The sequence below is a fragment of the Scyliorhinus torazame genome, chromosome 14 (genome assembly GCF_047496885.1).
Source record: "Scyliorhinus torazame isolate Kashiwa2021f chromosome 14, sScyTor2.1, whole genome shotgun sequence".
Taxonomy (NCBI): Eukaryota; Metazoa; Chordata; class Chondrichthyes; order Carcharhiniformes; family Scyliorhinidae; genus Scyliorhinus; species Scyliorhinus torazame.
In genome coordinates this window covers 155790182-155802905 of record NC_092720.1, presented here as the reverse complement: position 1 = coordinate 155802905, position 12724 = coordinate 155790182, and the positions used below count along the sequence as shown (strand labels likewise).

General features: G+C 50.1%; 1 protein-coding gene across 1 annotated transcript in view; it reads left to right on the top strand.

Moving 5' to 3' along the window:
* The window catches only part of LOC140390099 (antigen peptide transporter 1-like), a 79445-nt gene that overhangs the window by 42658 nt on the left and 24063 nt on the right, over positions 1–12724 (top strand). Inside the window, exon 8 of the mRNA XM_072475005.1 lies at positions 11208–11396. Within this exon, the coding sequence (XP_072331106.1) occupies positions 11208–11396 (189 nt within the window). The remainder of the gene's footprint in view (positions 1–11207; positions 11397–12724) is intronic.

The window sequence follows — 12724 nt, the reverse complement described above, 5'->3', positions numbered from 1 at the left end:
TGGTCACACTGTGTACATGGACATCACACTGACTGGTCACACTGTGCACAAGGACATCACACTGACTGGTCACACTGTGTACATGGACATCACACTGACTGGTCACAGTGTGCACATGGACATCACACTGAATGGTCACACTGTGTACATGGTCATCACACTGACTGGTCATACTGTGTACATGGACATCACACTGACTGGTCACACAGTGTACATGGACATCACACTGACTGGTCACACCGTGCACAAGGACATCACACTGACTGGTCACACTGTGCACATGGACATCACACTGACTGGGCACAGTGTGTACATGGACATCACACTGACTGGTCACAGTGTGCACATCGACATCACACTGACTGGTCACAGTGTGCACATGGACATCACACTGACTGGTCACACTGTGCACATGGACATCACACTGACTGGCCACACTGTGCACATGGTCATCACACTGACTGGTCACACTGTGGACAAGGACATCACACTGACTGGTCACACTGTGTACATGGACATCACACTGACTGGTCACACTGTGCACATGGACATCACACTGACTGGCCACACTGTGCACATGGACATCACACTGACTGGGCACACTGTGCACATGGACATCACACTGACTGGTCACACTGTGCACATGGACATCACACTGACTGGCCACACTGTGCACATGGTCATCACACTGACTGGTTTCACTGTGCACATGGACATCATACTGACTGGTCACACTGTGCACATGGAGATCACACTGAATGGTCACACTGTGCACATGGACATCACACTGACTGGTCACACTGTGTACATGGACATAACACTGACTGTTCACACTGTGTACATGGACATCACACTGACTGGTCACACTGTGTACATGGACATCACACTGACTGGTCACACTGTGTACATGGACATCACACTGACTGGTCACACTGTGTACATGGACATCACTTTGACTGGTCACACTGTGTACATGGACATCACACTGACTGGTCACACTGTGTACATGGACATCACACTGACTGGTCACACTGTGCACAAGGACATCACACTGACTGGTCACACTGTGTACATGGACATCACACTGACTGGTCACAGTGTGCACATGGACATCACACTGAATGGTCACACTGTGTACATGGTCATCACACTGACTGGTCATACTGTGTACATGGACATCACACTGACTGGTCACACAGTGTACATGGACATCATACTGACTGGTCACACTGTGCACATGGAGATCACACTGACTGGTCACACTGTGCACATGGCCATCATACTGACTGGTCACACTATGCACATGGAGATCACACTAACTGGTCACACTGTGCACATGGACATCACACTGACTGATCACAGTGTGCACATCGACATCACACTGACTGGTCACACTGTGCACATGGACATCACACTGACTGGTCACAGTGTGCACATGGACATCACACTGACTGGTCACAGTGTGCACATGGACATCACACTGACTGGTCACAGTGTGCACATGGACATCACACTGACTGGTCACAGTGTGCACTTGGACATCACACTGACTGGGCACACTGTGCAAATGGACATCACACTGACTGGTCACACTGTGCCCATGGACATCACACAGACTGGTCCCACTGTGTACTTGGACATCACACTGACTGGTCACACTGTGTACTTGGACATCACACTGAATGGTCACACTGTGCACAAGGACATCACACTGACTGGTCACACTGTGCAAATGGACATCACACTAACTGGTCACACTGTGCACATAGACATCACACTGACTGGTCAGAGTGTGTACATGGCCATCACACTGACTGGCCACACTGTGCTCATGGACATCACGCTGACTGGTCACACTGTGTACTTGGACATCACACTGACTGGTCGCACTGTGCACACGGACATCACACTGACTGGTCACACTGTGTACATGGACATAACACTGACTAGTCACACTGTGTACATGGACATAACACTGACTGGTCACACTGTGAACATGGACATAACACTGACTGGTCACACTGTGAACATGGACATCACACTGACTGGTCACACTGTGTACTTGGACATCACACTGACTGGTCGCGCTGTGCACACGGACATCACACTGACTGGTCACACTGTGTACATGGACATAACACTGACTGGTCACACTGTGCACATTGAGATCACACTGACTGGTCACACTGTGTACATGGACATAACACTGACTGGTCACACTGTGCACATTGAGATCACACTGACTGGTCACACTGTGCACACGGACATCACACTGACTGGTCACACTGTGTACATTTACATCACACTGACTGGTCACACTGTGCACATAGACATCACACTGACTGGTCACACTGTGTACATGGACATCACACTGACTGATCACACTGTGCACATGGACATAACACTGACTGGTCATACTGTGCACATGGACATCACACTGACTGGTCACACTGTGTACATTGAGATCACACTGACTGGTCACACTGTGTACATGGACATCACACTGACTGGTCACACTGTGTACATGGACATCACACTGACTGGTCACACTGTGCACATGGACATCACACTGACTGGTTACACTGTGCACATGGACATCACACTGACTGGTCACACTGTGCACATGGACATCACACTGACTAGTCACACTGTGCACATGGACATCACACTGACTGGTTACACTGTGCACATGGACATAACACTGACTGGTCACACTGTGTACATTGAGATCACACTGACTGGTCACACTGTGCACATGGACATCACCCATGACTGGGCACACAGTTACATCGTCATCACACTGACTGGTCACACTGTGTACATGGACATCACACTGACTGGTCACAGTGTGCACATGGACATCACACTGACTGGTCACACTGTGTACATGGACATCACACTGACTGGTCACAGTGTGCACATGGACATAACACTGACTGGTCACACTGTGCACATGGACATCACACTGACTCGTCACACTGTGTACATGGTCATCACACTGACTGGTCACAGTGTGCACTTCGACATCACACTGACTGGTCACAGTGTGCACATGGACATCACATTGACTGTTCACACTGTGTACATGGACATCACACTGACTGGTCACACTGTGTACATGGACATCACACTGACTGGTCACACAGTGTACATGGACATCACACTGACTGGTCACATCACATTGACTGGTCACACTGTGTACATGGACATCACACTGACTGGTCACACTGTGTACATGGACATCACACTGACTGGTTACAGTGTGCACATGGACATCACACTGAATGGTCACACTGAGTACATGGTCATCACACTGACTGGTCACACTGTGCACAAGGACATCACACTGACTGGGCACAGTGTGCACATCGACATCACACTGACTGGTTACAGTGTGTACATGGACATCACACTGACTGGGCACACAGTTACATGGTCATCATTACACTGACTCACCACACTGTGCACATGGACATCACACTGACTGGTCACACTGTGCACATGGGCATTACACTGACTGGTCACACTGTGGACAAGGACATCACACTGACTAGTCACACTGTGCACATGGACATCACACTGACTGGTCACACTGTGCACTTGGACATCACACTGACTGGTCACACTGTGCACATGGTCATCACACTGACTGGTTTCACTGTGCACATGGACATCATACTGACTGGTCACACTGTGCACATGGAGATCACACTGAATGGTCACACTGTGCACATGGACATCACACTGACTGGTCACACTGTGCACATGGACATCACACTGACTTGTCACATTGTGCACATGGACATCACACTGACTGGTTACACTGTGCACATGGACATCATACTGACTGGTCACACTGTGCACATGGAGATCACACTGACTGGTCACACTGTGCACATGGCCATCATACTGACTGGTCACACTATGCACATGGAGATCACACTGACTGGTCACACTGTGCACATGGACATCACACTGACTGGTCACAGTGTGCACATGGACATCACACTGACTGGTCACACTGTGCACATGGACATCACACTGACTGGTCACACTGTGTACATGGATTTCACATTGACTGGTCACACTGTGTACATGGACTTCACACTGACTGGTCACACTGTGCACATGGACATCACACTGACTGGTCACACTGTGTACATGGATTTCACACTGACAGGTCATACTGTGTACATGGATTTCACACTGACTGGTCACACTGTGCACATGGACATCACACTGACTGGTCACACTGTGCACATGGACATCACACTGACTGGTCACACTGTGTACATGGACATCACACTGACTGGTCACACTGTGCACATGGACATCACACTGACTGGTCACACTGTGTACTTGGACATCACACTGAATGGTCACACTGTGTACTTGGACATCACACTGACTGGTCATACTGTGCACATGGACATCACACTGACTGGTCACAGTGTGCACATGGACATCACACTGACTGGTCATACTGTGCACATGGACATCACACTGACTGGTCACACTGTGCACATGGACATCACACTGACTGGTCATACTGTGCACATGGACATCACACTGACTGGTCATACTGTGCACATGGACATCACACTGACTGGTCACACTGTGCACATGGACATCACACTGACTGGTCATATTGTGCACATGGTCATCACACTGACTGGTCACACTGTGTACTTGGACAACACACTGACTGGTCACACTATGCACATGGAGATCACACTGACTGGTCACACTGTGCACATGGACATCACACTGACTGGTCACAGTGTGCACATGGACATCACACTGACTGGTCACACTGTGCACATGGACATCACACTGACTGGTCACACTGTGTACATGGATTTCACATTGACTGGTCACACTGTGTACATGGACATCACACTGACTGGTCACACTGTGTACATGGATTTCACACTGACAGGTCATACTGTGTACATGGATTTCACACTGACTGGTCACACTGTGCACATGGACATCACACTGACTGGTCACACTGTGCACATGGACATCACACTGACTGGTCACACTGTGTACATGGACATCACACTGACTGGTCACACTGTGCACATGGACATCACACTGACTGGTCACACTGTGTACTTGGTCATCACACTGAATGGTCACACTGTGTACTTGGACATCAGACTGACTGGTCACACTGTGCACATGGACATCACACTGACTGGTCACACTGTGCACATGGACATCACACTGACTGGTCATACTGTGCACATGGACATCACACTGACTGGTCACACTGTGTACTTGGACAACACACTGACTGGTCACACTGTGCACATGGACATCACACTGACTGGTCACAGTGTGCACATGGACATCACACTGACTGGTCACAGTGTGCACTTCGACATCACACTGACTGGTCACACTGTGCACATGGACATCACACTAACTGGTCACAGTGTGCACATCGACATCACACTGACTGGTCACACTGTGCACATGGACATCACACTGACTGGTCACACTGTGCACATGGACATCACACTGACTGGTCACACTGTGTACTTGGACATCACACTGACTGGTCACACTGTGCACATCGACATCACACTGACTGGTCACACTGTGCACATCGACATCACACTGACTGGTCACACTGTGCACATGGACATCACACTGACTGGTCACAGTGTGCACTTCGACATCACACTGACTGGTCACACTGTGCACATGAACATCAGACTGTCTGGTCACAGTGTGCACATCGACATCACACTGACTGGTCACACTGTGCACATGGACATCACACTGACTGGTCACACTGTGCACATGGACATCACACTGACTGGTCACACTGTGTACTTGGACATCACACTGACTGGTCACAGTGTGCACATCGACATCACACTGACTGGTCACACTGTGTACATGGACATCACACTGACTGGTCACACTGTGCACATGGACATCACACTGACTGGTCACACTATGCACATGGAGATCACACTGACTGGTCACACTGTGCACATGGACATCACACTGACTGGTCACAGTGTGCACATGGACATCACACTGACTGGTCACACTGTGCACATGGACATCACACTGACTGGTCACACTGTGTACATGGATTTCACATTGACTGGTCACACTGTGTACATGGACATCACACTGACTGGTCACACTGTGTACATGGATTTCACACTGACAGGTCATACTGTGTACATGGATTTCACACTGCCTGGTCACACTGTGCACATGGACATCACACTGACTGGTCACACTGTGCACATGGACATCACACTGACTGGTCACACTGTGTACATGGACATCACACTGACTGGTCACACTGTGCACATGGACATCACACTGACTGGTCACACTGTGTACTTGGACATCACACTGAATGGTCACACTGTGTACTTGGACATCAGACTGACTGGTCACACTTTGCACATGGACATCACACTGACTGGTCACACTGTGTACTTGGACAACACACTGACTGGTCACACTGTGCACATGGACATCACACTGACTGGTCACAGTGTGCACATGGACATCACACTGACTGGTCACAGTGTGCACTTCGACATCACACTGACTGGTCACACTGTGCACATCGACATCACACTGACTGGTCACACTGTGCACATGGACATCACACTGACTGGTCACAGTGTGCACTTCGACATCACACTGACTGGTCACACTGTGTACTTTGACATCACACTGACTGGTCACAGTGTGCACATCGACATCACACTGACTGGTCACACTGTGCACATGGACATCACACTGACTGGTCACACTGTGTACTTGGACATCACACTGACTGGTCACAGTGTGCACATCGACATCACACTGACTGGTCACACTGTACATGGACATCACACTGACTGGTCACACTGTGCACAAGGACATCACACTGACTGGTCACAGTGTGCACATCGACATCACACTGACTGGTCACACTGTGCACATCGACATCACACTGACTGGTCACACTGTGTACTTGGACATCACACTGACTGGTCACACTGTGCACATGGACATCACACTGACTGGTCACAGTGTGCACTTCGACATCACACTGACTGGTCACACTGTGCACATGGACATCACACTGACTGGTCACACTGTGCACATGGACATCACACTGACTGGTCACACTGTGTACTTGGACATCACACTGACTGGTCACAGTGTGCACATCGACATCACACTGACTGGTCACACTGTGTACTTGGACATCACACTGACTGGTGACACTGTGTACATGGATTTCACATTGACTGGTCACACTGTGTACATGGACTTCACACTGACTGGTCACACTGTGCACATGGACATCACACTGACTGGTCACACTGTGTACATGGATTTCACACTGACAGGTCATACTGTGTACATGGATTTCACACTGACTGGTCACACTGTGCACATGGACATCACACTGACTGGTCACACTGTGCACATGGACATCACACTGACTGGTCACACTGTGTACATGGACATCACACTGACTGGTCACACTGTGCACATGGACATCACACTGACTGGTCACACTGTGTACTTGGACATCACACTGAATGGTCACACTGTGTACTTGGACATCACACTGACTGGTCATACTGTGCACATGGACATCACACTGACTGGTCACACTGTGCACATGGACATCACACTGACTGGTCATACTGTGCACATGGACATCACACTGACTGGTCATACTGTGCACATGGACATCACACTGACTGGTCACACTGTGCACATGGACATCACACTGACTGGTCACACTGTGTACATGGACATCACACTGACTGGTCACACTGTGCACATGGACATCACACTGACTGGTCACAGTGTGTACATGGACATCACACTGACTGGTCATACTGTGCACATGGACATCACACTGACTGGTCACACTGTGCACATGGACATCACACTGACTGGTCATACTGTGCACATGGACATCACACTGACTGGTCATACTGTGCACATGGACATCACACTGACTGGTCACACTGTGCACATGGACATCACACTGACTGGTCATACTGTGCACATGGACATCACACTGACTGGTCACACTGTGTACTTGGACAACACACTGACTGGTCACACTGTGTACATGGACATCACACTGACTGGTCACACTGTGCACATGGACATCACACTGACTGGTCACAGTGTGCACTTCGACATCACACTGACTGGTCACACTGTGCACATGGACATCACACTGACTGGTCACAGTGTGCACATCAACATCACACTGACTGGTCACACTGTGCACATGGACATCACACTGACTGGTCACACTGTGCACATGGACATCACACTGACTGGTCACACTGTGTACTTGGACATCACACTGACTGGTCACACTGTGCACATCGACATCACACTGACTGGTCACACTGTGCACATCGACATCACACTGACTGGTCACACTATGCACATGGAGATCACACTGACTGGTCACACTGTGCACATGGACATCACACTGACTGGTCACAGTGTGCACATGGACATCACACTGACTGGTCACACTGTGCACATGGACATCACACTGACTGGTCACACTGTGTACATGGATTTCACATTGACTGGTCACACTGTGTACATGGACATCACACTGACTGGTCACACTGTGTACATGGATTTCACACTGACAGGTCATACTGTGTACATGGATTTCACACTGACTGGTCACACTGTGCACATGGACATCACACTGACTGGTCACACTGTGCACATGGACATCACACTGACTGGTCACACTGTGCACATGGACATCACACTGACTGGTCACACTGTGTACATGGACATCACACTGACTGGTCACACTGTGCACATGAACATCACACTGACTGGTCACACTGTGTACTTGGACATCACACTGACTGGTCACACTGTGTACATGGACATCACACTGACTGGTCACACTGTGTACTTGGACATCACACTGACTGGTCACACTGTGTACTTGGACATCAGACTGACTGGTCACACTGTGCACATGGACATCACACTGACTGGTCACAGTGTGCACATGGACATCAGACTGACTGGTCACACTGTGCACATGGACATCACACTGACTGGTCATACTGTGCACATGGACATCACACTGACTGGTCACACTGTGCACATGGACATCACACTGACTGGTCACACTGTGTACTTGGACATCACACTGACTGGTCACACTGTGCACATCGACATCACACTGACTGGTCACACTGTGCACATCGACATCACACTGACTGGTCACACTGTGCACATGGACATCACACTGACTGGTCAGAGTGTGCACTTCGACATCACACTGACTGGTCACACTGTGCACATGGACATCACACTGACTGGTCACAGTGTGCACATCGACATCACACTGACTGGTCACACTGTGCACATGGACATCACACTGACTGGTCACACTGTGCACATGGACATCACACTGACTGGTCACACTGTGCACATGGACATCACACTGACTGGTCACACTGTGTACTTGGACATCACACTGACTGGTCACAGTGTGCACATCGACATCACACTGACTGGTCACAGTGTGCACTTGGACATCACACTGAATGGTCACACTGTGTACTTGGACATCACACTGACTGGTCACAGTGTGCACATCGACATCACACTGACTGGTCACACTGTGCACATGGACATCACACTGAATGGTCACACTGTGTACTTGGACATCACACTGACTGGTCACAGTGTGCACATCGACATCACACTGACTGGTCACACTGTGCACATCGACATCACACTGACTGGTCACACTGTGTACTTGGACATCACACTGACTGGTCACACTGTGTACTTGGACATCACACTGACTGGTCACAGTGTGCACATCGACATCACACTGACTGGTCACACTGTGTACATGGACATCACACTGACTGGTCACACTGTGCACATGGACATCACACTGAATGGTCACACTGTGTACATGGACATCACACTGACTGGTCACACTGTGTACATGCACATCACACTGACTGGTCACACTGTGCACACGGACATCACACTGACTGGTCACACTGTGTACATGCACATCACACTGACTGGTCACAGTGTGCACATCGACATCACACTGACTGGCCACACTGTGTACATGGACATCACTCTGATTGGGCACACTGTGTATCTGGACATCACACTGAATGATCACACAGTATACATGGACATCGCACTGACTGGTCACACTGTGTACATGGACTGGATACCTGAGCATGATCACTCATTATTACTCCCTTTCCTTAGTTGAGATAGAAACATAATATCCCTACAGTGCAGAAGGAGGCCATTTGGCCCATTGAGTCTGCATCGTCCCTCTGAAAGAGCGCTGTATCTCAGCCCATCTCAGCGCCCTATCATATCATCATTACCACACCAAACCTGCACATCACTAGACACTAAGGGGCAATGAAGCCTGGCCAATTCACCGAGCCTGCACATGTTTGGACTATGGGAGGAAACCGGAGCACCCGGAGGAATCCCACGCAGACAGGGGGTGAACATGCAAACTCCACACAGACAGTCTCCCAAGGCCGAAATTGAACCCAGTCCCTGGCGCTGTGAGACAGCAGTGCTAACATATGCATTTCTTGCTTGAAACTCGCTGGCCCTCCTTCTCCTATGCTCCCGTGTGGGGGGCAGAGGGTAGCTCATATTTGGCGGTGTGTTTTGCAGGACAGGGGAAGGTAGAGGAAAACGGAAGCCTATGTTCAGGAGGCCAAGAGGGAATCCCACTTTTTAGCCTGAGCCTCCTGACTTTCTATTTTTCTTGAAAAATTTAGAGTACCCAATTCTTTATTTCCAATTAACAGGCAATTTAATGTGGCCAATTGACCTACCCTGCACACCTTTTTGGGTTGTGGGCGTGAGACCCACGCAGACACAGGGAGAATGTGCAAACTCCACAGGGACAGTGACCTGTGGCTGGGATGAACCTGGGTCCTTGGCGCCCTGAGGCAGAAATGCTAACCACTGCGCAACCGTTTGATCCTGACTTCCTGTTTTAACTGAAGGGATGTTGCTGTGAGGTGTTGCCACCGGCTTGGAGGGCCGAAGGGCCTGTTCCCATGCTGTACTTTTCTTCGTTCTTGTTCTTTGTCTGAAGTGAAGGTATCTGCAGTAACGTGAGGTGACCTAACAAGTTTCCCTCTCTCTGTTGTGACCGCTGTCAGGTCCTGATGAACGTCTACCCCAATGTGAAGAAGGCTGTCGGGGCCTCGGAGAAGGTTTTCGAGTACATGGATCGTAAATCGGCAATTTCCACCATGGGGACCCTCGTCCCAGCCACACTGAGAGGTCAAGTAGAGTTCAGGAATGTGACATTCGCCTACCCCAAGCGACCAGACACCAAGGTGTTGAAGGTAGGGAGGCTCTTCACTGTCCATCATTTTCTGGGAATGTCACAGATCGGTAAGGAAATGTGAGAGGCTGCACCAAGCAGGGGGTCACTGCTGAGACAGATAGAGGGAAACAGAGAGAATGAAAGTTAGAGAGACAGAAAGAGATAGATTGACAGTAAGATAGAGAGGGACAGATAGATAGAGAGAGGTTGGGAGGAGGATGGAGAAAAAGTGTGAGAGCTATAGGGAGAGAGAAGGAGATTGAGAGAGAGAGAGAGTGAGAGAGATAGGCAGACAGAGAATGAGAGGTAGAGGGTGAAAGAGAGAGGCCGGGAGTCTCCCTTTTGGGGACTAAGTCCCCAAGCCCGCCAGAAAACGGGTGAAAATCACTCCGGACTTTTTCCTCCATTTTCCAGGGGGCTAGTAGGGCCCGGCGTGTTTCCCGCAGCTCTGGCTGCCAGCGGGGCCCTGCTGTCCAGACCTTGCGGCCGTGCATGCCCATCGGGTCTGCGCATGTGCGCGGTGGCCCACTTCGGTGCAGGCGCCGTCGACATGGCGGAGCCACACAGCGGGCCCGCGTGGAGGAAGGTAGGTCCCCCCCAGATCACGATGGCCCGCCGATCGGTGGCCCCCGATCGCGGGCCTGGCCGCCCCTCCCCCCGGAGTTAGATTTCCCCCGCCCCCCACCAGGACCGTCACCGCGGCCGCGGATCCGAGCTCCCACCGGGACGAGTTCGGCCGGTCATCCGCGGAAAATCGCCGAGGGGGCCTATTTCAGCGAACCCCGACCAGCGTGGGCTCGGAGTATCCGGTCAGAGTGTGTGAGAGAGATAGAACATAGAGCAGTACAGCACAGAACAGGCCCTTCGGCCCTCAATGTTGTGCCGAGCATTGTCCGAAACCAAGATCAAGCTATCCCACTCCCTGTCATTCTGGTGTGCTCCATGTGCCTATCCAATAACCGCTTGAAAGTTCCTAAAGTGTCCGACTCCACTATCACAGCAGGCAGTCCATTCCACACCCTAACCACTCTCTGAGTAAAGATCCTACCTCGGAGATCCCTCCTATATCTCCCACCCTGAATCTTATAGTTATGCCCCCTTGTAACAGCTACATCCACCTGAGGAAATAGTCTCTGAACGTCCACTCTATCTATCCCCCTCATTATCTTATAAACCTCTATTAAGTCGTCTCTCATCCTCCTCCGCTGCAAAGAGAAAAGCCCTATAGATTGATATATTCAGAAATACAACAGATAGAGAGAGAGGTAGAGTGGAAGGTAGCGACAGAGAATGGCAGAGATAGATAGACTGACAGAGAGGAAATGGTAAAGATAAAAGAAAGAGTGT